Source organism: Cotesia typhae, unplaced genomic scaffold (assembly GCF_013202065.1).
Source record: "Cotesia typhae breed Kobodo isofemale line unplaced genomic scaffold, CoteBio_Ctyphae contig_5, whole genome shotgun sequence".
Classification (NCBI taxonomy): domain Eukaryota; kingdom Metazoa; phylum Arthropoda; class Insecta; order Hymenoptera; family Braconidae; genus Cotesia; species Cotesia typhae.
Window position 1 is genome coordinate 7784011 of NW_027423757.1, and position 22605 is coordinate 7806615.

A 22605-nucleotide genomic window follows, 5' to 3' on the forward strand; every position below is an offset into this window, starting at 1 on the left:
TTCAAATAAAATTGCGCGAGTTGAACATTTTCTTGGACGGGAGGAATGATAGAAAGTCAGGAATAAGGAATTGAAACGAACGAAATATGAAAAAGTCGAAGAGCAAAATAGCTATTCTGGACAAATTTAACAATGTTTTTTTAATAAATTACTCACATAATATTAAGTAATTAAATGACAACAAAAAAAAAATATTGAAGAGAAATGTTTTTTCTATTAATAAATTTTAAATTGTGGGTAAGTAATAACTATTTTATAGAGATGATAAAAAAAATAAAAGTTGTTGACATTGGAATTTATATTTTTAAATTGATACTTAATTTTTTCCAGTAACTGCTGAGTAAATAAATAATTTACAAAAATGTTATTTTTTGTACATGGATGGAGATTCGGACGACGTTGGTTCCGTGAAATTTTAGATTTAAATAATTTGAGGACGAATTTAAACATTAACCTCAATAGTAGAATTTTAGAATGCAATACTTTTTGTATGAAAGTAAATTTAGCGCTGCCTGAAAAAAATGTTAAAAAATATATAACATCTCTTACCGAAAGCTATAAACATCGATCAAAAAATGACGAGATGCTGATGACGATTATTAATCAAAGAGAAGTAGTTCATTTATTAGACAACAGGATAGTTATTGAAGAAAATATCAAAAGTCTTGAAGAACTTGGTAACTTACTTTTTAACAGCTAATTAAGGCAACATGTTTAATGAATGATTAATTAATATATCGTGTTAATTTATAGGAAAAAATGACGAAGAAATGAAAAAGTTAGGTCAAGATGAGTTTACTGCATATCAAGAAAGCTTGAATAAATTAGATGAAGAAATATTACAAGCACTGGCGAAAAGTATTGGTAAAGATTACTGTCGGGATGTAATATTTGAGATAACAGCTGGTGTAGGTGGTCAGGAAGCAATGTTATTTTGTTCTGATTTATTTAAAATGTATCAAGGATACTTTGAGTACCAGGGTTTCACTTACCAGCCACTGGATGTTGACAAGGAGAGCGGAATCGATGGAATAAGACACGCAACTATTTTAGTATCTGGTGATCGTGCTTTCGAATTACTGAGACACGAAGGTGGTGTTCACCGGGTTCAAAGAATTCCAGCGACAGAGCGAGCTGGCAGAGTGCATACGTCAACAGTTACTGTTGCTGTGTTACCACAACCTACAGAACTAGAAATCAATTTGCCGGAGAAAGATTTAAAAATAGAAACAAAACGTTCTACTGGTGCTGGTGGTCAGAGTGTCAATAAAACTGAGTCTGCTGTGAGGATTGTCCATCTTCCAACGGGAATTGCTGTCGAAGCGCAGTCTGAACGGGCCCAGATACAAAACAAAAGGATAGCGTTACTTAAATTACGATCAAAACTTTATGAAATGCAACTGAATGACCAAAAATCAACGACCGCTGCAATGCGTAAAAAACAACGTGGTATGAGCCAAAGAAATGAAAAAATACGTACCTATAACTTCAGTCAAGATCGTATTACGGATCATCGGATAAGTAATGGCACGATGCATAATTTAAAGGTTTTTATGGAAGGTGGTGAAGACTTGAAAGATCTACAGGAGAAGCTACAAAACCATTTCCAGCTTAAAATTTTACAAGAAACTATTGAGAAGTGTAAATAATGACGAATTATTTAATGCTGTACATAAGGTAAATTTAAATAAATAAATTGTTAATTATAATTAAAAATTTATATTTTATTATATTATAATAGTATTGATAGTGTAGTTAATTATTAAATTAATTTACAACAATAGGATCCAATGATTTATTTTGAAAAACATACAACAAGATTATCGTTTAACCGCGTGCCACACATAATTTTAAATGGAAGGCACACAATTTTACATACCATCTTAAATATTATGATACAATAATTTACAAAATTAACATTAGTTGTTATTTAATTATTTATCATAAGAATAATTAAGTTTTAATTATCTCAAATCGATGAATTTACAAAGTGAGAATATCAACATAAGTAATTATTTATTTAATAATTGATTTTAATATTATTTAAAGTTATGTTATTATAAAATCCTATCTATTGATTTGAGAATGCAATATCCGATGAACTCGTGATGAAATATTAGTTAAAGTGACAAATGTATTTATTAATACTTTAGTTAATTAATTAAGAAACTTACGGAATTTTATTTAAATTCTGTACAATCTTCATTTTTTTTTAATTAATTGAATATCCATTTAATGGTCCATTTAAATTTTAGTATTGAAGGATTTTTTTAATCATCGTTATTATTAATATTAATTTTGTTTTTATAAGTACACTAAAGTACTTTGATTAATAAAAACATCAGGTTTATACCGAGCGGACTTTAAATTTGTTAATTTTTAATAATTACTATTTTTATTCTTATTTATCTATTATTTTAATTTAATTATAATTAATAATATACTCTTGTAAGAAAATTAACAGTTACATTAGCGTTCACAAAATTACTTCCTTTTTTATACATAATACGTACAACAATTTGTAAATTTTATTCTATAGAATACTTATATTTTACGCTGTACATCATTAATTTATTTAAACCGTGACGTTTAATTTTTTTGAACAATTATTATTAATATATATTTTTATTTATTTATTTTTTTTTTTTTATTTAAAAAGCACTCGGATCCGAATTTAGCAACTAATATTTCTTGCGATCGACGCAATAAATACAAGTTAAATTAAATTAAATTTTACCTTATCAAAAATTTGACATCGGCTCTGAACCGTTTGTGGAAATTTATAAATCTAATTTTATAATTATACTTATAATTATTAATAAAAATGTTTAAGTACGTATTAGCCTCGTGATGGTAATTACCAAAATAATAGTTATTAGAAGAAGACCTGAATTAGGTCGTATCGTCGACGCGAGACCACACTGATCTTTTATTTCACTTTCTTGAGGATGGTTTCTGATACAAGACAACGGTCTCCGCCGTTTCAGATTTGTAGATGCTTTTTGGCAAGCCAGTGTGGTATTGAAATAAATAACTTCTACAGGTTCTATATCCACATATGGCTCTGCTGTATTAGGACAATTTAAATCGACGACTATTAATAACATGTTACTGAAATCGACCGGTTGTACAACGTACGGTCGAGTACACCCTTTACCCGTGTCTAGGTCGACGTCATAAACCTTTGTCGACTCGTTTTTCAATAAATAAAGGTAAACTTCTTTATCACAAGATTGCGGTTTAGTTTTATTTATAATCACTCGACTATCGTCGTAATTTTTTTCCCCTTTGTCTTCCGACGATCTGTCATCATGGTCTTCATAATCATTATGACTATGTTCTTCTTCGCTTTCATAATCAAAAGTATGTCCATACGCATAATTAGATTGCCAAAATCCTACTTTAGCCCATGTCCATACTAATTGAGCCAGCAGCCAACTTGCAGCTTTTTGAATCATTTTTACTGGCTGCAAAACGTTGATTGTTATTTCAATTATTTAATTATTGAAGAATGAAAAAAATTTTTATAAAAAAAAAAATTCTTACCGTAAAAAATACACTACCGCAATTTGGATTTGCAATTTGTTTAAAACAAACACCTTGATAATCAAATACTCTAATTTTATTAAAAATACCTTCATCAACTAAGCTATTCATCACAGGACCTCTAACTTGACCAAAAAATTTTCCAGCATCTGCCTCAAGTTTCGAGGCTATTATGTATCCATTATTATCAATCAAATAACAAGCTAAGCTGCTGTCATTACAATTACGAGGACAATTCGTTGCTTTGTCGCAAGTCGATGTAATATTGTGAAAAAGTTTTCGAAGAGCTGTATGCTGAAATTGAAATCCAACTACTGCTGCTGGAGCTTTGGCATTTCCTTGACCTAATCAAAAAAAAAAAAAAAAAAAAATATTTTTCATTACCATGACAATAAAATTATTGAAACATAGATGAATAAATTACCTATAAAAATAGCTCTACTAGCTGTGACGAGAGTTGTATTGTCTGCTCCTTTTTCATCAAGAGGCACCGAGAATACAAAGCTGTCTGGTTGAACATAGTATTGCTCAACAGCACGTTTGTACCAAATTTCATCAATAGCACGTGGATATAGTCTGCTAAAATGTTCATCGGGTGGCATTGCCGATTCTTCCGAGTCATCCAATGGAAAATCTTGCCATCTGGTTAAGCCACTGTGAGTTGCCATAAATGCAAGTGTAAATCCAAAACGTTGTTGGAATTGTTTCCTACAAAGAAACTAATATTAGTTTTTATTCATATTAAACAAACGAATTTATTTTTTAATTTATAAAATCAATAATTGATAAATTTATTTTTCAATGTCGAATTAATGTTGTCTGTTGTGAAATGAGGATTGTTGAGTTAACTGAATTACAATACATCAATCGATTAATCCAATACATATTTACTACATAAAATGAATTAGCTTCTTTGGTAGTTGTATTATGTTTCCGAATCACTTGGTTATTGAGCCTGTAAAAACACTTGAAACCTATCTGCGGTGGACCCTCTATACGAAAATAATATTTATAATGGAGTGGTGATGTAAAATAATACATGTGCTTCAGTCAATCGAAGATTGACCATTATCCAGGAAATTGGGAGTAAAACAATGATGATGGATTGAAAAGAAATTTTGTTTAAGGGAGTTAGGAAATTTGGATAACGATGTCATCATAGGAATAAATAATTATTAATGATAAAGATAAATTATTACTAAAAAACATAAGGTGCGATGTGAAGGCGTTACCTGGGCAGGAGGTTCATCAGCCTAGCTAAAGGTCTGCATGGCGTTAAAGTTGTAAATATTAGTAAATAAAAGTGCATTCTAGTGTATAATGACTATTCGATATTTTAAAATAAAAAGTGTGTTACTTATAATAATATTGAATTGAAATATTATTTCAAATATCCACGTCGTTATTAAATTGTTAATTTTTAATGACGTGTGTTTGATGGGACTCCAAACTGTCCTTACTGATTATTTCCGAGTTAACATGATTTTTTTGTCACTATTTCAGTTTATTAATCTTATATTTGCAGGTTGTTTTTAAAAAAAAAATTCTTATTATATAAACGCGTAATGTAAAGTGCTTTTACATTAATTATTTTAACTCTTACCCTTTTTCTTCGCGAGTCTGGTTGATGTTTGCAAACCATTCGGTTACCTTAGCATCATGAACCAGACTTTGTAAAAGTACTCTATCACAGTAATATGAATTTTTATCCGAAGTATTTGGATTAGCTAAAAAATAAAATTATATTTAATTAATTTATCAATTTATTGTTTTTTTTTTTATAAATTATAAATAATTAAAATTCTTACAATGTGATCCTGAACTAGCAGAACCAGAGACAGAATATTCCGGTGGTTGAGATGGCAACTTTCTGTCGCTCCAAAACCATCCCGGCTGGCGGGTACGTGTCAAAAAATGCACAAGCAATTGTTCTGAAGAATTATATTTGTCTTTATGTGCATCTTCATAATGATACCTGTAATTAATTAAATTGAAAAATTTTATAAATTATTTTTTAAGTCAGTGATACCTTAAAATTTAATGAACTTACTTGCAATAGATCCAATCTGGATGTATCCGCCAGTTGCTATCCGCAAAATAATCTGTCGCATTTTGTCCTAAAAAATAAAATAAATTTATTTAATTTAATCACTTTTTTTATCAATTACACCCGACTTTGTAATTTGTAATTGGGGTTAAAGTAATTAATCTAATACCATTAACATGAGCGCGATGTATTTCTTCAGTGGCATGAACACGATAGCTACCGTGACCGTGTTCTGTCAAAGAAACCACTAATGTAAAGGGAGTATTATCAATAGCAGTGTAATCATATTTTCTCTTAACTCTCCCGACTCGTTTCTAAAAATAACAACGCATCCATTAAACCATCACACAATATAGTTATCTAAAAAAAATAATCAATAAAATAAACACAGTATAAATATTAATGATATTCAAATTACCATGTCGTCGTAGTGATATTTTGTGTGTAGTATTACACTGCCGTTCATCTGATCAATAACTTCATCTCGGAACTTCAAAATTATTCAATTAATTAAACTTCCATAAAAATAATTAATTTGATAAATAAATAAAAATACTTACCGTCAATATACCTTCGTCAAATTCACGTGGACCTCTACCCGAGTCCATTAATTCAACTTCGGCCATATCGACCGCATTGTATGATGGCTTTAGTATGCTCTGAAACTTTAATCAAAGTTTTCTAATTAATTTTTTTTTTTTTTTTTTTTTTTATTCTAAGAGAATTTGTTTGTAAAATAAAAAAATAATTACCACTGGTCTAAGATCGGGATGAATAAGAACGTAACCATTGTTAGTCACGATAAAAGCATGCCCATTAACGCCCAACTGTAATTAAAAGTAAACCTTTAATTTTTGAACGCTAAATTTCAGATAATACTTTAAATATAAAATTACCATATGTGGCATCATAAGTTTTTGGATTTCTTCTATCGGTACATCCGTCCCAGCGACTCCGAGCAAATTAGCAACTCTACTCTGGAATTATTATTGAAAGATTAGTAAAATAAAAAAATTACTTAACTATTAAAACAACTGTTTAATTACATGTGTTATTAGTTTAAGCAAATCTACTGTAATTAATATTAATGAATAACTATTATTACAATAAATCTAAGACTGGTCTATTTAAAAATAAACTAAATGTAGTACATTTAATATTAATTAATAATGATAAATACTAAAAATAATTCGATATACTTAATTACATAAATATCTACTTTTTAAAATCATTAGCAGACGCTATCCTATTATTAATAAATCTATTTAATGACACTCTCATTATAAAACTTAATGTGTATATTAAAGATTAATTAAAATTATTCTAATACTTCTAACAATCAGTCATTTATAAAAACTTATTATTTATTTACGATCAGTGTGATTCATTAAAGGTTGCGTTATTTATATTTATTATGTATTAATATCTCGCAAAATTAATCACCACTTCGAGCTTTTTAAAAATAAATATATTCGCTCTTCAATCCAATAGTATCCAGGCAGGATCTTCTACTCGTTGACAATGGGTTTCACTAGCTTTGTAATTTTAAACCTACCTAATTACAAATAACTAATTTTAAATTTGATTTAAATAAATAAATAAAAAAAAAAAAAAGATAGCAGAAAGACGAGCGTAGACCTATAAAATAATTAACGTAAGTAGCCGACGATCCTCATTCCTTTAAAAAATTTTCGTGACTCTTTTTCATATTGTTTTTGTCAGTTTTAATAAAATAAAAAATTTGAGTTATCAGCGTAGATCAGACATTAATTACAGGACAGAATAGTTATAGGCTCGTCGGTTACACGCCATATCTATGAAAATGAAAAATAAAATCCAAGATTCTCAAATTGACAGGGAACGTTTATGCATAAATATAAATAATAAAAAATAAAAAAATGTTGTTTTTTGTTTGGCTGCCAACCTCTCTTGTCTGAGCCACCCAGTAAGCTTCTTTAATCAGCACCATCTCGGTGATATTCTGTGGACAAATATGGACTTGCATACAAACAAAATATTCTTCAAATTATTTATATCTATCTCCTCATTTTTATATCTTTAATTATAAATAATTATAATTCTTTCACTTTCATTCATCCATCCTTTGGTTATTAATCTCTCCAAAAAAATTTTTTTTTATCATTAAACAATGATAATAATTATAATAAATCTTACCGCATTTTTCCTCCGGTCGAATACAGGAATACTGACAGATGTCATCAATTGATACTCCTGTAAATCAGTATCTTTACGATCATGATACTGTTTTTTAGGTTTATGAGCAAACCGACGATCTCTCTGATCTTTAGAATTGAATAAATTTCTATCTCTACGATAAGCTAGGAATAATTCTTTTTGTATTTCACTTTCTTTTTGTTCCCAAAGCCAGTCTGTCATTTTGGGATCAGTTATATCTGCATATACTGGTGTCCATATAGTTGGATGATCGTCTTTGCGCAATACCAGAGGTCTTGCCATTACTGGTACATAATTTAATACCTAAAAATTTAATCGTTAATATTGTAAATAATTATTGAAAAGGGTTAAAAAAATTAGTCTATTAATTATACCTGCTCTCTAACTTCAGCATAAGTAGACAAATGCACATAATAACCCCTATTAGCACATGCCATCCACTTAACTTCTCTGACATCAGTAACTTCTCTACCTATCAAATAAGTGAACACTCTTACAGGCATATCAATTTTGTCTGGTTCGTCGGTATTATTCCAATTCCACTCTTGAAATATTTCCTTGTAATTATATGGTACTCCATCAGTTATAAGCATTATCGCTTGATTACAAGCAGCTCCTTCTTTATTCAGTCGAAAACGCTCGAGTAATCTAAACGATTGCGTCAATACAAGTGAAAAATTGGCGATTCTATCTGTTTTAATAGTTTCTATAGCTTCTTTCAATTCACGAACATTCGCCAAATTAGCTTGCACAAGAGTATCATTAAAACAGGGAACTACCTCATGAGTTTCATTGGAAAATAGAATAATGTTTACGAAATCATTATTCCCGAGTGTGTCTAAAATATTATTGACCACGTGCCGCGCTATTTCACGTCGAATTCCAGTCATACTACCCGACACATCGACTAAAATTAGAATGTCCTTAGGACTTGTGGCAGCTTCAATGTACCAGCCACGTGTCCTACAATCAAACAAGTCAACTGGCTTAGGATTCCACGTTGTAGCTGGGTATTGACGCATGAAACCCGTAACACTACCGAAATATTGCCACGATATTGAAGGATCATGTTCATAATTATTGATAAACGTTTGATCCAATTCTTCCGACCACTTTATCGCTCTGATTACATCTGGCGCACGATCGTAAACATTCGTTGGCACATGAACTGCTGATTTAGTGACATTTACTTCGCCACCAAAGTGTCGACTGAATTCATATTCAATAGAATTATTCTTCGCGTTGACATACTGGAATTCTTGCCCAGGTATTGCATCATTATTTGACAGTGCTGATGTTTCTGCTATGTCCATTATTCTCTGCAAATAAATCAACATTATAATTAGTAATTTATTTTATTAAAAAAAAAAAAAAAATAAATATATTTACTCTAATGGCTGATATTTTAGACTCCATCATTTCTTTAATATCTTTGGCAATCTCATGGACAAGAGCACTGCCATCATGTGCTTTAACGTCAGCCTGTTTGTAACTCTCTTCGAATTTTTGAACATTCGTCACGTATTTTCCCAGCTGTGAGAGTTCGAAGCCCAGTTTGTGCGCCCATGTCTTCACACTGTCAAAAAAAAAAAAAAAATAGAACGCCATTAATGAGTATTTATAAAAATAGAAACTGGAAATCAAAACGTTGAGTTGTGACAATTTATAAAAATAATAAATTGTCAGTATAATATAAACTGTGATCTTTTTTACATTATTAAGAATTTCACTGATCACGTGTCATGTAATCCCTTGATAATCTACTTAAAATGTATCAGTAGCACCACAATCACAACAAGTTTTACTATCACTCAGTTATTTACAATAATTCGTGTTACAATTTTTTTTTTATAATGCGATATAAAAATCATATACACCGTAACTTACGTAGCAAAAGAGACGATATTGGTTTCTCCTGGAGTTGAAAGTACAATTAGAACAAATAAAATGGGCAGTAAGCATTCCTTCATCCCTCTGCTGATAACCACTTTGATTATTATTTTTTGTTTTCAGTTATTTTTAATTAAGCCAATATTTTATTTTAATAAAATTACCACAGTAATGATAAAATTAAAAAAAACTATAGTAATATTAATTTTAATAATAAGAATAAGAATAATAATAAATGTAATGATGAAAAAAGAGCACTGAAGATATTTTATGTGTGACTTGTATTAACTGAACAGTGATATGACAGAATGAGGAGCACGGTGTGGCCTCCCCAACTCCATTATCGATCACGGGGTCGGTTTTTTCGAGCTTGCGCGTGTAACAATATGCATTGGGGGATGCCCGACGTATTTTGTATAACTTTTCTTTACTGAAGAGCACAGCTGATACAACAAATGTTACGCAGAGGACAGCGCAGATGATCGGATCAACATAAAAAGCTTACACTTAATAATTAATTATAAAATTAAATTTCAACTGAGGTCAATATAATTTTAAGTAAAAATACTTTTTAAATTTAGTTTAAATAAAATTTACCACTCGCAAGGGCTTACAAAATAATTTTAAGAGTGACTAGAATAAATAATAATAATATATTAATATGAATTGAATTATGCAGTCTTGTTCCTCGTCCACATTGGTCTATTTCATCTTCCTCTGGGTGCTCGGTAAAACATTTCTCAAGACGTCTTCGAGGCAAATCGTTTAATTTTTTTTTGTGACATGGTTTTGGTTCAGTGTCATTTGTATATTCACTAGGGTCTACATGAACGGGCAGTACTTCTAAGCGCTCGTAACACGTGGGATACAATGTATCGACGACTACGAGAAGAAGATTTGTATTAGGTACCTGTAATATTTTAAATTTTATAAAATAATTTATTAATCAATATCAAAATAAAAAAAAATAAAAATACTCACTAATTGAGCGAAAAACGGGCGTGAACACTGTTCTGGTGTATTAGTTATTTGATTCACAGCCAAAGTTTGATTCATAATATACAGAGTTCTCTTTAAATCACACGAATATGGTACTTCTATTTCGTGCGGTGGCTTTGGTTTCTCCGGTAGGTCTTCGTCCGAATGCACCCTTGCAAATGTCTCGGGTATATTTACAAACTGCGACATTATCCAGAGTGTACGTACAAAAAACCAAGAAATGAGATTGTAAATATTGGTAAAAGGATTACTCAAAAAACTTGCTGCACCTTCGAGCGCCTGGATAAAAATTATCATTTTTTGGTACCAAAAAATTAAATAAGTTAATGAAAAAAAAAATTAAAAAAAAAAAATGGATGAACATACAATTGTTTTACATAAACCTTGATAATCGTAAATTTCAACGGTTTTGTAAAAACCTTGAATAATCATTGATTTCATAACAGCTCCCTCGACAGCACCCAAAAATTGACCCGTGTCGTTGTGTGCTTCTGATACAACAACAAACCCATTTTGATCGATTAGGTAACAGTCTATCCAAGCGTGCGAACAATCCATATCGGGATTACTCGTGACTGAAGTTATATCTATGAATCTTTGATAAAACGCCGTCATGGGCATCTGAAAACCAACGACAGCTGCTGATGCATTTTTGCCTCCGTCACGTGGAAATATTGCCATTGAAGCCGTTACTGTAGCTTCAGGTCCAGCATTCCAAGGTACTAAATTTAATTTAAAAATATAAAAAGAAGAAATAATAAAACCAAAGAGAAAAATTTATTGAATTTACCTGTCAGTAAAATACTATTCGGATCGATTTGATGTTGAAAAATAGCTCCCTTGTACCACGGTTCATTGACAGCGCGTCTATGAAGATCACCGAACTCTAATGGATCTCTAACTTCCTCCAAATAGTCCGACTCAATGTACTGCCACTTTGTTAAGCCACTCTGCGTTGCCACGAATCTCAAAAATACTTTGTAAAGTTCCGCAAGTCTTTTAGAGTCCTCATCCTTGTACCTGAAATCTCCAGAGTAACTTTGATTCGTGGCTTTCGCATCAAATACCAACAATTGCATCAGTTCTTCATTGCAGTAGTAATCATCATCTTCCAAAACTTGTCTTCCACAGTCTGGCTCTTCTTCTTCTTCCATACTAATATCATAAGCCGTGTACTGATCAGACCATTTCCAGCCAGGCTGACCGAGTCGCCCGAGGAAGTAACGGACTTCTGCTTCAGGACTCGGGAACTCATGACCTTCTAGATAATGATATCTGCAGTAAACCCAGCCTGGGTGTACCCTCCAACGGTCGTTTAAAAAAAAATCAGAAACATTAATTCCTGCTTGACGGTTTTTTTCAATCTCATTAGTAACCTGGTGTAATGAATAATATAAATTTAAAGAAATATTACTTCAAAAATAATTAATTGATTAATTTGTAAAACTAGATTTTTAATTTTACCTTGATCCAAGTTTTTCCGTAATTAGGAATTGCAACGGCAATTCCAAACGGCGTGCCAGGTAATGGTGCAAAATAATAATCCCGTTTTTCTAACATAACTCTTCTATTGTCATCATAGTGAAATTTAACAGGAACATCTTTCATACTGCCATACTGATGATCCACTAGAGCTTGACGTAAATTAAGTATTTCCGGTCCTGGATCCCTAAAAATTAACAAAAAAAAAAACATAATTGATCGTTTTTTTTTTTTTTTAAATAACTAATTATCAATAACAATTAATTCACCTAGGCTTCCGTCCGTCATCAAGTATCTCAACTTCCGTCAAATCAATGCTATTGTAGTTTCGCTTCAGTCTTCCTTCGCTAACTGGACGTAAATCAGGATGTAATATTACGTACCCATTATTGGAGACGATAAATGCGTACCCGTTAACGCCAAGTTTGAATGGTAATGTTAGCTTTTGTATCGACTCGATTGGGACATCAGTACCAACAACACCCAGTAAATTTGCTTGTTTTGTTTCGTTATTACGGTTTCCTTTTCGATCAAACACTGGGATACTTACTGACGTAAGGAGCCGGTACTCTTGCCACAAAGTTGAATTAAAAAGTCCCGCATCCAGTCGTGGATCTTCACCCCTTGCTCGCTGTGAAATATAAATGTTCATTATTACCATTAATTAATTAACAATTAATTTTTTATAACATTACAACCAATGGAAATCTCAATCGTACTTATTTTGAGATGTAACTCTGTGTGCTTTGGAAATTAATTAAGTGCGTGGAATAAAAAAATCATTACGTTAAAAAGGATTTAATCTAATCTAACGGTAAATTAATAAATTAAGGAGCTGTGATAACTAGTTATTTATCTAAACCACCAAGCGTGTGTGCACCTAAAAGGATAAGTGTCAAAAATACACTTGGACAAACAAATCTTTCGGGGTAATTAATTAAAACCTGCTTGATGTAGATGGCATCTTCATTTATTCTCACGCCTTCACGTTTCCCTTCGAGGTACTTCTGTAGCCGTGACTTTTGCTCCGGATGGTCCATCACCAGCCACAGCCACGAGGCAAGTGCTGGATTCTAATGGGATTTATTTATTTATTTTTCTTCCTTATTAAAATAAGTTATAATACAATAAAACAAAATAATTAGTTGAATAATTAAAAAAAAAAAAAATTTTTAAATTAATATTTTTTTTTCTTCAATTTGCGTCAAAAGTTTGTGATAAAAAAATTTAGCTTTTGATTATGATACATAAAATTGCTTGTTATCTTGTAATTCAATTCCCTTATGCGGTGGTCTGTCGTCATTCTTATTATAGTCGTTTTATTATTTTTTTTTTTTTTTTTTGACACGCACAATGCACGCAAGACTCAATTCTACGAATTACTTTATACTGATATTATAACAAATAATAAAATTAATTTATTACTAACATAATTTTTTTTAAGATGATAGTTCGTATTTATTGAGTTATTTTTTTCTGTTAATAGCATAATCAATTAAATTAGCTGAATCTCTTGTAAAATTATATAAATACGTATTCCGCAACTCATTGTCGCGCCAGAACATCAGCACATTTCATAAATTCTTACCGAAACGTCAGTGTAAGCATGAGTCCACACTACTGGATGATGGTAACCTTGAAGAACTAAAGGTCGTGCAACAACTGGGATGTATTTGAGTACTTGTTCTTGCGCTTCCTCTTGAGTGTGGACATGTGTGTAATATCCGCGATTTTCACATGCCATCAATTGTATTTCACGTACGTTAGTGACCTCTTTTCCTAGTAAATATGTAAAGACACGCACTGGAATACGTGTTCCATTTTCTTGTCGGTTCCACAAATCAAAAACCTATTTGTCAAATTAAATATTTACTAATACAAAAAATAACAAAAACAAAAGCCAATGATAAAGCTAATAAAAAATCAATAGACGAATATAAAAATAAATAAGTATATGATTCATTAGATAAAAACTGTCGCGTGATAGGTCATATAAGAATGTAACAATTATATAATTATAATGATAGTGATAAGAATTATGATTAATAATGACCTCGGATATATTTGAAGCAACATTGTCAGTGACAAGCATTATAAGCTGGTTACAAGGTGTCTCTGGACCGCATCCTCGAGTTTCACGATACGACTTCAAAATTTCAAATGCACGTGTAAACGCATTCGTCAAATTAGCATTCTCCAGAGGATCCAAGTCTTTCATATATTTTCTGAATGTGTCTAAATTTTCTGGGGTTGCTTGAATAAGCTTGTCTTCAAAACACGGAACTACATGGTCTGTTTCGTTGTTGTATTGTAAAATAGTAACAAAGTCGTTGTTTGAAAGAGTATCCAGAATAGAATTAACGACCGCTCTAGCTATAATCATAATTATTTACATTTCAGTACCAAATAATTAACAATTCCTTATTTATAGAAAAATCAAATTAGATAGTATGACACATCAAAAACTCTAACCAATAGTATAACCCATTCCTTCCATGCTACCACTGGCATCGACGAGGATAATCATATCCTTGCTGCAAGTAGCCGCTTCAATGTACCAACTGCGAATCCGACAGTCGTAAAGATCTGGCACTTCAAGATTATTTCCAGTCGTTTTCCACTGCATAGCGGGATACTGCCGGAGAATTCCCGTCATCGAACCAAAGTATTGCCAAGATAACGCTGGATCTGATCGGTAATTTTGACGAAATACGTCATTCAAAGCTTCTGACCATTTTATTGTATTTTTTACTGTTGGTGAAAGGTCGTAAACATTTGTCGGGATGTGAACTGACGAAAAATTTGTATTCACTGGGATATTATAAAAGTGAGAGTCTGGATTTAACTCTATTCTCCTACGGACCGAATTATATAATTAATTATTAATAACTTTGTAAATTATGATCTTATTGATAAATAAATTACCTGTAAATAGAAGCATTTTTTCTCATATTTTTAGGAATATCTGGAGGATTTTCATCTTCAACCGTGCTGTATTTACCCGATACATACGTGATATTAAATCCAGCTGCCGTAGAATTGTATTCCTCGGCAGCATCTTCAGCTACCTTGAGAATACATCTAACTGCATCCATTTTACGCCTTAGCATACGACCTACGCTCTCACTTATAATATCGATAAGTTCCTCTCCGGATTTATCCTCAACACGTGCATTCATTAGTTTATATTTCTGAAAGTGAACATTAAATAAAAATAGTATTAAGTAATAATAATAAAAATCTTCTAATATATTTATGCAGTGTATGTAAGTGAGCGGCAAACAATTAATTATTATCGTATGTTTATTATTTTTGTTGGAGACGAAAAAAAATAATTGATGACCTCCCATTCCTCTTAATCCCAAGATGATTAATTAATTTCGTGACATACTAATTGATAAACTCAATTAAAATTATTTTTGTTATAATTATGATTGGCAATCACTAATCTTTTCTTCTTCAATTTTTTTCATTATAATTATTGCAACCGGAAAATAAAACAATTTAAGATTAAGAGTTACGTTAAATAATTTTACGGTTATTATTTTATTACTACAGGTCCAATAAAAAAAAATAATGTGACGTACGAGTTTGAGCTCATCTGGACGAGCGACAGCATTTGCTAGTTCCCATAATTCAGAACCGAGGTTTTCTGCCCACCGATTGACGCTAAAATAATAAAATAAAAAAAATGTATTATTTTTTGGTGGATGTTTTATAAATAAAAGGGAATTAAATATATTTACTTACATATATGCGTTGCGAGCGAGACAAACACCGGCTATTATTAGTAAAAAAAAGTATCTCAGCAGATAATACATAATAAATAACACCACAATGTATTTAATTTTTTTACCATCAACAATTTTATTAATAATAACTTAATTAATGAAAGTTAATTAGAATAACTGGTATTTTCGATCGACAATGTATCATTGTCATTGCTTTTTGACCACCAGTAAAACATCGGCTACAGCCATTCGTATTCGTTCTGATTATTTTTGGTGCACGGAACCCGATGGGTTGTAGAGAGCTGGAGTATACGTAGTCTTCTTACTCTCTCAGTGGATATATTTATAAAATCTTAGTTCACGTGTTCAGCTTACACATACTCTCTACCCTCATGATTGTTGTATTTTTTTTTAAATGTATTATTTTGGTTCTTCACTTTTTCCACTGACATAATTTTTAAATATTTTTCTTCGCTTCCGCGTCGAAAAATAAATTTATCCCAATCTATTTTTTTCCATCTTCAGTTATGCATTTTTTTCTTCTTCTTCTTCCTAAAAAAAAAAATTAATTAAATTAAATTTCTTATTTCAATTAATAAAAACTTATTATTACTATTTAATAAATTAAAATTTATATCAGATTATAAAATTAAAAAATGAATAATTGAAACTAAAGAAGACGATAAAAAATTCAAATTAATTATTTGAAAATATCTAGAGTAGTGTTGAATTAAAAGGCAGTAATAAAATTTTAATAACAATATTTATGTAAACAAGTAAAAATAATTATTATTTAGAAAATAAAAAAAAAAAAAGTCTACTAACATTCATAAAAATAAACAAAATAAATTGCTGACTATTCGTTATCAACTAAACGCAGTCCTTGACGGAAAAAGTAACTCGAATATAAAGCATATTATTATTATTAAAGTATTGTATTGTTAAGTTATAATAATTATAATAATAATAGGAATAATGGTAAAATAAAAAATAATGAATAATAAAATAATGCGTCTAGTCCACTTGCACATGGTGACATGGCGTGTACGTTAAATAATTACAGTGCATCAACGTGCATACTGAGAAAGGTCCAACGACCTATTGAAAGAAGAAATCAATCAAATCAAATTGACCAGGTCCTCAATGTCCACGATCTGACGTATTTTAATGGGGGTAATATAATATAATATGAATTAACATTATCGCTAATATTGTTATTATTGATTTTAAGTCCACGCATACAGTACATGGCGGTAAACCATACCTATGCACTGTATAATCTATACCTACAGAAGGGAGGGTATAGGCCTTTATATTACATACTTATAGGGGCTTCAGACTTAAATTGGTAGTAGTCATGGAGAGACAGTCTAACAAGCAACAACAAATCCCACCTGGGATTCATATCGATACGTCTGAGTTTAGTTCTGTACAGTTATGTATTAATCCAACTGAAAAAAAAAAAGAGGATAGCTTTTGTTTATCAACGTCTTTTTGTGGTGCGTGATTTATTGTTATTTTATAAATTATTGCATGAAGAAAATTATTTATTGAATTTTTTTATATTTTTATAATCGATAAAAGAAAATTATTACTTTACGCTTACAGCAATTTATTTGCTGACAGTTAATTTTTTATTAATTGCTTTTAAATTTTATTAAACTCACAACCGGTAAGTGGGAAGAAATAAACGTGGAATTAATTTTCCTTGTGACGAAAATGCTGACGGCTTGATAGTAAAATCGTACGATTTGATAAAGTTTTTTTTAATCCATATCAATAACATGCTTCAATATATACTTCAAAAATGAATTGTATTCCCCAAAGGCTTCAACGCGAGTTTTATAATTTGTATTTTTTTTTTTTTTAATTTTGTTGATTAAGATAAGCTTAAAGTAACGATAAGGAGATAATGAGCTTTAAATCTCGTTAGTTACAGTTTATTACATATAATTTGTGTAATTACTTAGTTGAAGATAAGAATCTTTGGAGGTTCGTTAATTACATACTAAATTGTTATACTATGATATTTTTTTTTTTATTACTTTTTAAAAATTCCAATAGATTTTTACTGAAAATAATTTTTTAATGATTTTTTAATATGACCCAATTATTATTCTCAAGCTAAAAATTTTTTTACTCTTAAATATCTACGCAATAAAATTGAATGACGGTAAATTAAGTTTATAAATATTTTACAATGATTATGATATATAATATATAAATTTTTTTTTTTATATGTATAAAAAGTATTGAAGATCAAATGTGAACAAGAATGAAAGAGTAGGGGAAGTTGTTTAAAGAGTACCGAAAAAAAAGGGGAAGTTATAGCTTATAAAAGGTTGTTTCGTTCAATTATCGTAAATAACTTAATAATCACTGAATAGACACATAACAGGTATACCAGGTCAGTAGTGATAGACTAAATTAAATGTACTTTTAAATCGTACTTGATAAATGAAGTAATACGAGAATAATAAAAATTCGTTTGTTTACGAACAGTTGTATAGTAGAGAAATTGATAAAAAATGTAATAGTTAAATCGACACGGAAACAATAAAGATAAAAATTTGTTGTGAAGTCAAGTGGACAAGAAAAAGAAATTGAAGAAGTAATAAATTTATAGTAAAGATAAGGTTGAGTACAATAGGAGTGTAAATTATAAAATTTATAAAATAGAGATCGTGAGACAAATAATTTGAATGCAAAAATTCCATACAAATATGAATATAAATTACCTGCGTTCACGCGACCGAATGTTAATAATAATAATAAAGACAAGATTGTCACAAATTAACGTTAAATTAGTATAGATTGATTGACCGTATGACCACGACCTCTGATACATACATTTGTGGCGTGAGTCGCGCGTCGTGTGAACCTCAGAGCCGCAAACCATCATTATTAATTACTTCTTGCTGTCTCGTTATTTTTATTAATATACTTAGGTTATATTGAATTAGTTATTTTTATAAATTTATCTTTATTATTAATATAATTCTTCCTTAATTGAATTACATTAGTTCTGGGATATCTATTTAAGAACTACTAAATGTTCTTAAATTCAAATAGTTGATTAATCATTCTCACCGCATTCATTGAACTTCTTTTTATATGGATAAAACAATTTTTTTTCCCCGGGAATTCAATTTTCTGGTTAAATAAGATTCCTTTTTCATTGAAGGTATTCAAAAGAGTTTTTCGCTCATTAATTAATGATAATGGAAATTCTAACGGTACACAATGATTCATCTGAATAAATAAACGTGTAATTTATCGGGAAAATGTGAACAAGTGATAGATAGATATCTCAGTGTATCTTTACAACCTGAAAAGATAAATCTATAAAATTATTTTGTGAAAGAATGAAAATTCTTAAAACGTTACACGATAGATAGATAAATAGATAAAGTCTGTGATCTGATCTTTAATTCGTTTAATAATTTAATAAGTTTAGTAATGCAGTGTCACGCTATAGTTGAATAACAGTTGTTGAAAATTGTGCTAAAAAATAATTGAGAATTGTTTAAAAAAAAAAATACTTACCACATCCGTTATATTCTTTCGGTTTACCCTTTAATACAATCTATAATCACTGTTATTAAAATAATTACAATATTCGGCGAGGTTGAAATTCAGCGAAAAATATTTGTTGGGTAATAGAAATTTTTTGACTTTTAAAATCTTTAAATTATTAATAATTCTTCTTGGTACCGAAAAATATAGACATTATTTTTTTTTATTTCCAATAATTCTAGTATTGGAAGTCAATTAACTTTATTAGATGATAGCCACGACCTTCTCGATTAAAAAAAATTATGTTGTGAACCTGATTTGATACCTTTTAATTTTTTAATGCACTATTAACTTATAAAATTCGACCTTGTCCTGAAAACATTAAAAATAATTTATTAACTTTAGATCATAATAATTTATTATTATAATTTTGAATATTTTCAATGAAAAAAAAAAAAAAAAAATAAAAAAAACTTTTTATCGCTGAAATTTTATAACAAATTCTATTGAAGTAGATTATTCTTGCAATTTCTAATGAAAATTGATTTTTATCTTTCTGCAAACAAAATGTTTTTATCAATTACTCCGAAAGTTGATCATAAGATTTTTTTTTTTATAAACAGAAGTATTATTCACCGTTTTTTTTTATCGCTAATGTAAGAATTTTTTTAGTTTAAAAATTCTAACCTCATAAAATATTTAAAAAAAAAAATAAAAAAAAAAATACTTTATCAGTAATAAATAAATCACGCTGAAAGAAATAACTTTTTCGGAGCGTAGTTTAAAATTTACTTGCTCTGAAGAATAAATAAATCAATTGAAATAATCGCAGTTATTAACTTGTCATCCATGTAACAAAATAAATAAAAAAAACTTTAACACAAAGCTAATAAATGTTTATAAAAACTTGCCGCGAAATTTAATAACCTGCTGTAGTTTAAATAGTTTCAACTAGAGGGCACTGGGGTTTAGATATTATGTCAGCTGTGAAATGTTGACATTTAAAAATAATCAAAAACGTGGCTGTGATTATTCTTGAGTACTCCAAAATTTTCTATTAAAAATGTATTTATTATATAGATCTAAGAAATATGTAGACTAACAACAGATCTACATAAGCATCTACCAAGTGTCAATAAACTTTCTGTCATAATTCAGAATGTTGAAACTATCCACCAAGGAATTATGGTTTCTGTTGATCCAACTATGTACTCGTAAGACTTCTATTTATTCAAATCTCTTCTGCGAATATTTTTCCTCTAAAAAAAAAAGTAAAACAAATTAATTTAATTATAATTGATAAGCTCAAATTAATCTCATTTACACATCATCTACTCACAGCATTTATTTTTCTTCAGACAATAATCTCTTATCAGATAACAGTAAGCCTTCAAAAAAAATTCCCGTTTTTGTTATTGACACCTGACTAGTCTAATAATATACAACAGTGAGTAAAAATCTCCTTACTTATTCAAAAAAATTTTTTTCAGGACGTCGAGCGATGGTAAACAAACTCTGGTGTCGAAAAATAAGTCGGGCATGGCTAGAAACAAAGCAGACACCTCCGCATCCAAGATTGCTGACAGAATTAAGGTTCAGAACCTACGCGCCCTGGTGGTATGTCTACTATCGTTGGTTCATGAGTCTTGGTTGGATTTCAATAGTTATTTGTTCAGTATGGGAGATAGGAAGCGTCGACCCATTAGCAAGCAAATATGGATCTCGTAAATGGTTTGCTTATTTAACGAACTGGCATTTAACTTTTGGAGTTGCCCAGACGATACTTAGTGCAACGCTGGTAACAAGACGATGGTTACATCAACGATATCCTGATTTCAATCCGTACAATATCAAGTACACCTGCTTGGAAAAAAGTTATTGGTTTTTATATAGCGTGACAGCATCGCTGGCTATTGGTGTTACAGTAGCCTACTGGGTTGCCATTTACGATCCGAAAATTCACTTCGTGGACAGTGTTAATTTAATGCAACATGCTCTTAACAGTATACTTATAATAGTAGACTTATTTATTTGTGCCGTACCGATACAGTTGCGTTGCTTTTGGTGGATTGTCGTTGTTATTGTTATTTATTTAATATTTTCTGTTATTTATTACGCTGCTGGTGGCCTTGATAGAAAGGGCTTTCACTATATTTACAAAATTCTAGATTGGAAAAAGCCAGGTATCTCATTATTAGTATCATTAGGTGGTATTGGATTTATAATTATAGTTCACTGCCTACTTACTGGTCTAACGAATTGTCTAGAACGTATTACGAAGCCCAGTGATAAGAGTATTCATGAGCCACCATTATCGTCAGCTAATAATGAACAGAGCACTAAAGTTAGAGATGTTGAAATTGTTTGAAATTATTTTTAATAATTTAATTTAGTTTTTTTTTTTTTTTTCATGCTAAATAATAGTAATATGCTCATCTTTATTAATGGATATTAATTATAACTGATAATTACGTTGGTATAGCAATTGTTACAATTTGTAATATTCATAGTAAGATGTATGTAATAGTACATAATAATTTTTTTATATACCAATAGTATAAATGCGGAACATGTGTATGATTGTTATTTTGTCATTCTAATATTAATTATGAATTATAATTATAAAGATTAAAAAGAAGTAGTGGTGAATTATTGCTAGTATTTTTACATAAATCATTCCAAATAAATATTATTCCAAAGAAAGTATTACTGTTCGCTATATAGATTTAGCTAGAAAATAAAATTGTTATTCCATTTATTTTAATAGCAACCTAGTATGATTATTTTTAATGTTTTTGTTCTGTTGAGACATATGTGTATAACTAATAAGTGATTACTGCTAAATTGTGTTCGGCTAAAATTTATTTAAAAATACTTTTAATTGATTATTGTATGTAGTAATTTTTATATGATTATTATTATAAATGGTAAAGACTTGTGAATGACGTAAAAAAATTTATTTGACATTGATAATTTCATAGATGCATTTTAATATAATGATAATAATCATAATAATTATTATTATTAAATTAAGTAAATAATTGAAGTAACACTTTTATGAAAAAATATTCAACATTTTGTTTTTTATTTGTTAATAAAACATACCTTCTTAAAATAATGAGATGATTATTAACATATGTGGGTTAATGGATGCATTATCAATAGTTTTTTTGATCACAGGCCGTTTTACAAAGATAA

The 22605-nt window shown here is 29.8% G+C and overlaps 4 protein-coding genes across 12 annotated transcripts; 2 read left to right on the forward strand and 2 right to left on the reverse strand.

The window, feature by feature from the left end:
• The first annotated feature begins 77 nt into the window (after window positions 1-77).
• On the forward strand, window positions 78-6593 carry Mrf1 (mitochondrial translation release factor 1). 2 transcript variants are annotated; one of them, XM_074249165.1, is made up of 4 exons: window positions 78-237; window positions 331-677; window positions 754-1677; window positions 6466-6593. In XM_074249165.1, exons 2-3 carry the CDS (start codon window positions 362-364, stop codon window positions 1647-1649), a joined length of 1212 nt encoding a protein of 403 aa, XP_074105266.1. In that variant the 5' UTR covers window positions 78-237; window positions 331-361; the 3' UTR covers window positions 1650-1677; window positions 6466-6593. The 2 variants fall into 2 exon arrangements, with proteins under 2 accessions (XP_074105266.1, XP_074105265.1); XM_074249164.1 differs by lacking the exon at window positions 6466-6593 and having other exon boundaries at window positions 754-1744.
• Stj (voltage-dependent calcium channel subunit straightjacket) lies at window positions 1785-9949 on the reverse strand. 4 transcript variants are annotated; one of them, XM_074249154.1, is made up of 17 exons: window positions 9677-9949; window positions 9179-9365; window positions 8164-9108; window positions 7769-8092; window positions 7518-7574; window positions 6490-6570; window positions 6346-6420; window positions 6154-6258; window positions 6012-6083; window positions 5763-5907; window positions 5597-5663; window positions 5355-5521; window positions 5150-5273; window positions 4779-4811; window positions 3971-4254; window positions 3547-3890; window positions 1785-3467 (listed from the first exon to the last, which is right to left on the reverse strand). In XM_074249154.1, the coding sequence occupies exons 1-17, from the start codon at window positions 9757-9759 to the stop codon at window positions 2829-2831; spliced, it is 3732 nt and encodes a 1243-aa protein (XP_074105255.1). In that variant the 5' UTR covers window positions 9760-9949; the 3' UTR covers window positions 1785-2828. The 4 variants fall into 4 exon arrangements, with proteins under 4 accessions (XP_074105255.1, XP_074105257.1, XP_074105256.1 ...); XM_074249156.1 differs by lacking the exon at window positions 7518-7574; XM_074249155.1 differs by lacking the exon at window positions 4779-4811.
• A 70-nt stretch (window positions 9950-10019) lies between these two features.
• Ca-ma2d (Ca[2+] channel Muscle-specific alpha2/delta subunit) lies at window positions 10020-17343 on the reverse strand. Of its 2 annotated transcripts, XM_074249158.1 has the most exons (14): window positions 17215-17343; window positions 15911-16443; window positions 15748-15829; window positions 15086-15351; window positions 14633-15015; window positions 14214-14533; window positions 13749-14009; window positions 13105-13233; window positions 12430-12791; window positions 12143-12347; window positions 11469-12054; window positions 11045-11400; window positions 10661-10957; window positions 10020-10589 (listed from the first exon to the last, which is right to left on the reverse strand). In XM_074249158.1, exons 2-14 carry the CDS (start codon window positions 15979-15981, stop codon window positions 10290-10292), a joined length of 3618 nt encoding a protein of 1205 aa, XP_074105259.1. In that variant the 5' UTR covers window positions 15982-16443; window positions 17215-17343; the 3' UTR covers window positions 10020-10289. The 2 variants fall into 2 exon arrangements, with proteins under 2 accessions (XP_074105259.1, XP_074105260.1); XM_074249159.1 differs by lacking the exon at window positions 13105-13233 and having other exon boundaries at window positions 10021-10589.
• Window positions 17234-22366, forward strand: LOC141531372 (protein rolling stone). 4 transcript variants are annotated; one of them, XM_074249166.1, is made up of 2 exons: window positions 17234-17390; window positions 20898-22366. In XM_074249166.1, the coding sequence occupies exons 1-2, from the start codon at window positions 17249-17251 to the stop codon at window positions 21773-21775; spliced, it is 1020 nt and encodes a 339-aa protein (XP_074105267.1). In that variant the 5' UTR covers window positions 17234-17248; the 3' UTR covers window positions 21776-22366. The 4 variants fall into 4 exon arrangements, with proteins under 4 accessions (XP_074105267.1, XP_074105270.1, XP_074105269.1 ...); XM_074249169.1 differs by lacking the exon at window positions 17234-17390 and adding an exon at window positions 18240-18298; XM_074249168.1 differs by lacking the exon at window positions 17234-17390 and adding an exon at window positions 19106-19547.
• The last annotated feature ends 239 nt before the right edge of the window (window positions 22367-22605 follow it).

Bases quoted from the DNA above. Each gene is read 5' to 3' on its own strand.
- LOC141531372 (XM_074249166.1), top strand. From the start codon at position 17,249: ATGGAGAGACAGTCTAACAAGCAACAACAAATCCCACCTGGGATTCAT. The intron at 17,391-20,897 runs GTGCGTGATTTA...AATTTTTTTCAG, and splicing joins TTTATCAACGTCTTTTTGTG to GACGTCGAGCGATGGTAAAC.
- Ca-ma2d (XM_074249158.1), bottom strand. From the start codon at position 15,981: ATGTATTATCTGCTGAGATACTTTTTTTTACTAATAATAGCCGGTGTT. The intron at 14,010-14,213 runs GTCATTATTAAT...TTTGACAAATAG, and splicing joins TTGCTTCAAATATATCCGAG to GTTTTTGATTTGTGGAACCG. The intron at 10,958-11,044 runs GTATGTTCATCC...ATTTTTATCCAG, and splicing joins AAGGTTTATGTAAAACAATT to GCGCTCGAAGGTGCAGCAAG.
- Mrf1 (XM_074249165.1), top strand. From the start codon at position 362: ATGTTATTTTTTGTACATGGATGGAGATTCGGACGACGTTGGTTCCGT. The intron at 678-753 runs GTAACTTACTTT...GTTAATTTATAG, and splicing joins CAAAAGTCTTGAAGAACTTG to GAAAAAATGACGAAGAAATG.
- Stj (XM_074249154.1), bottom strand. From the start codon at position 9,759: ATGAAGGAATGCTTACTGCCCATTTTATTTGTTCTAATTGTACTTTCA. The intron at 6,421-6,489 runs GTAATTTTATAT...TTTTAATTACAG, and splicing joins AACTTATGATGCCACATATG to TTGGGCGTTAATGGGCATGC. The intron at 5,274-5,354 runs GTAAGAATTTTA...TTTATTTTTTAG, and splicing joins TGCTAGTTCAGGATCACATT to CTAATCCAAATACTTCGGAT.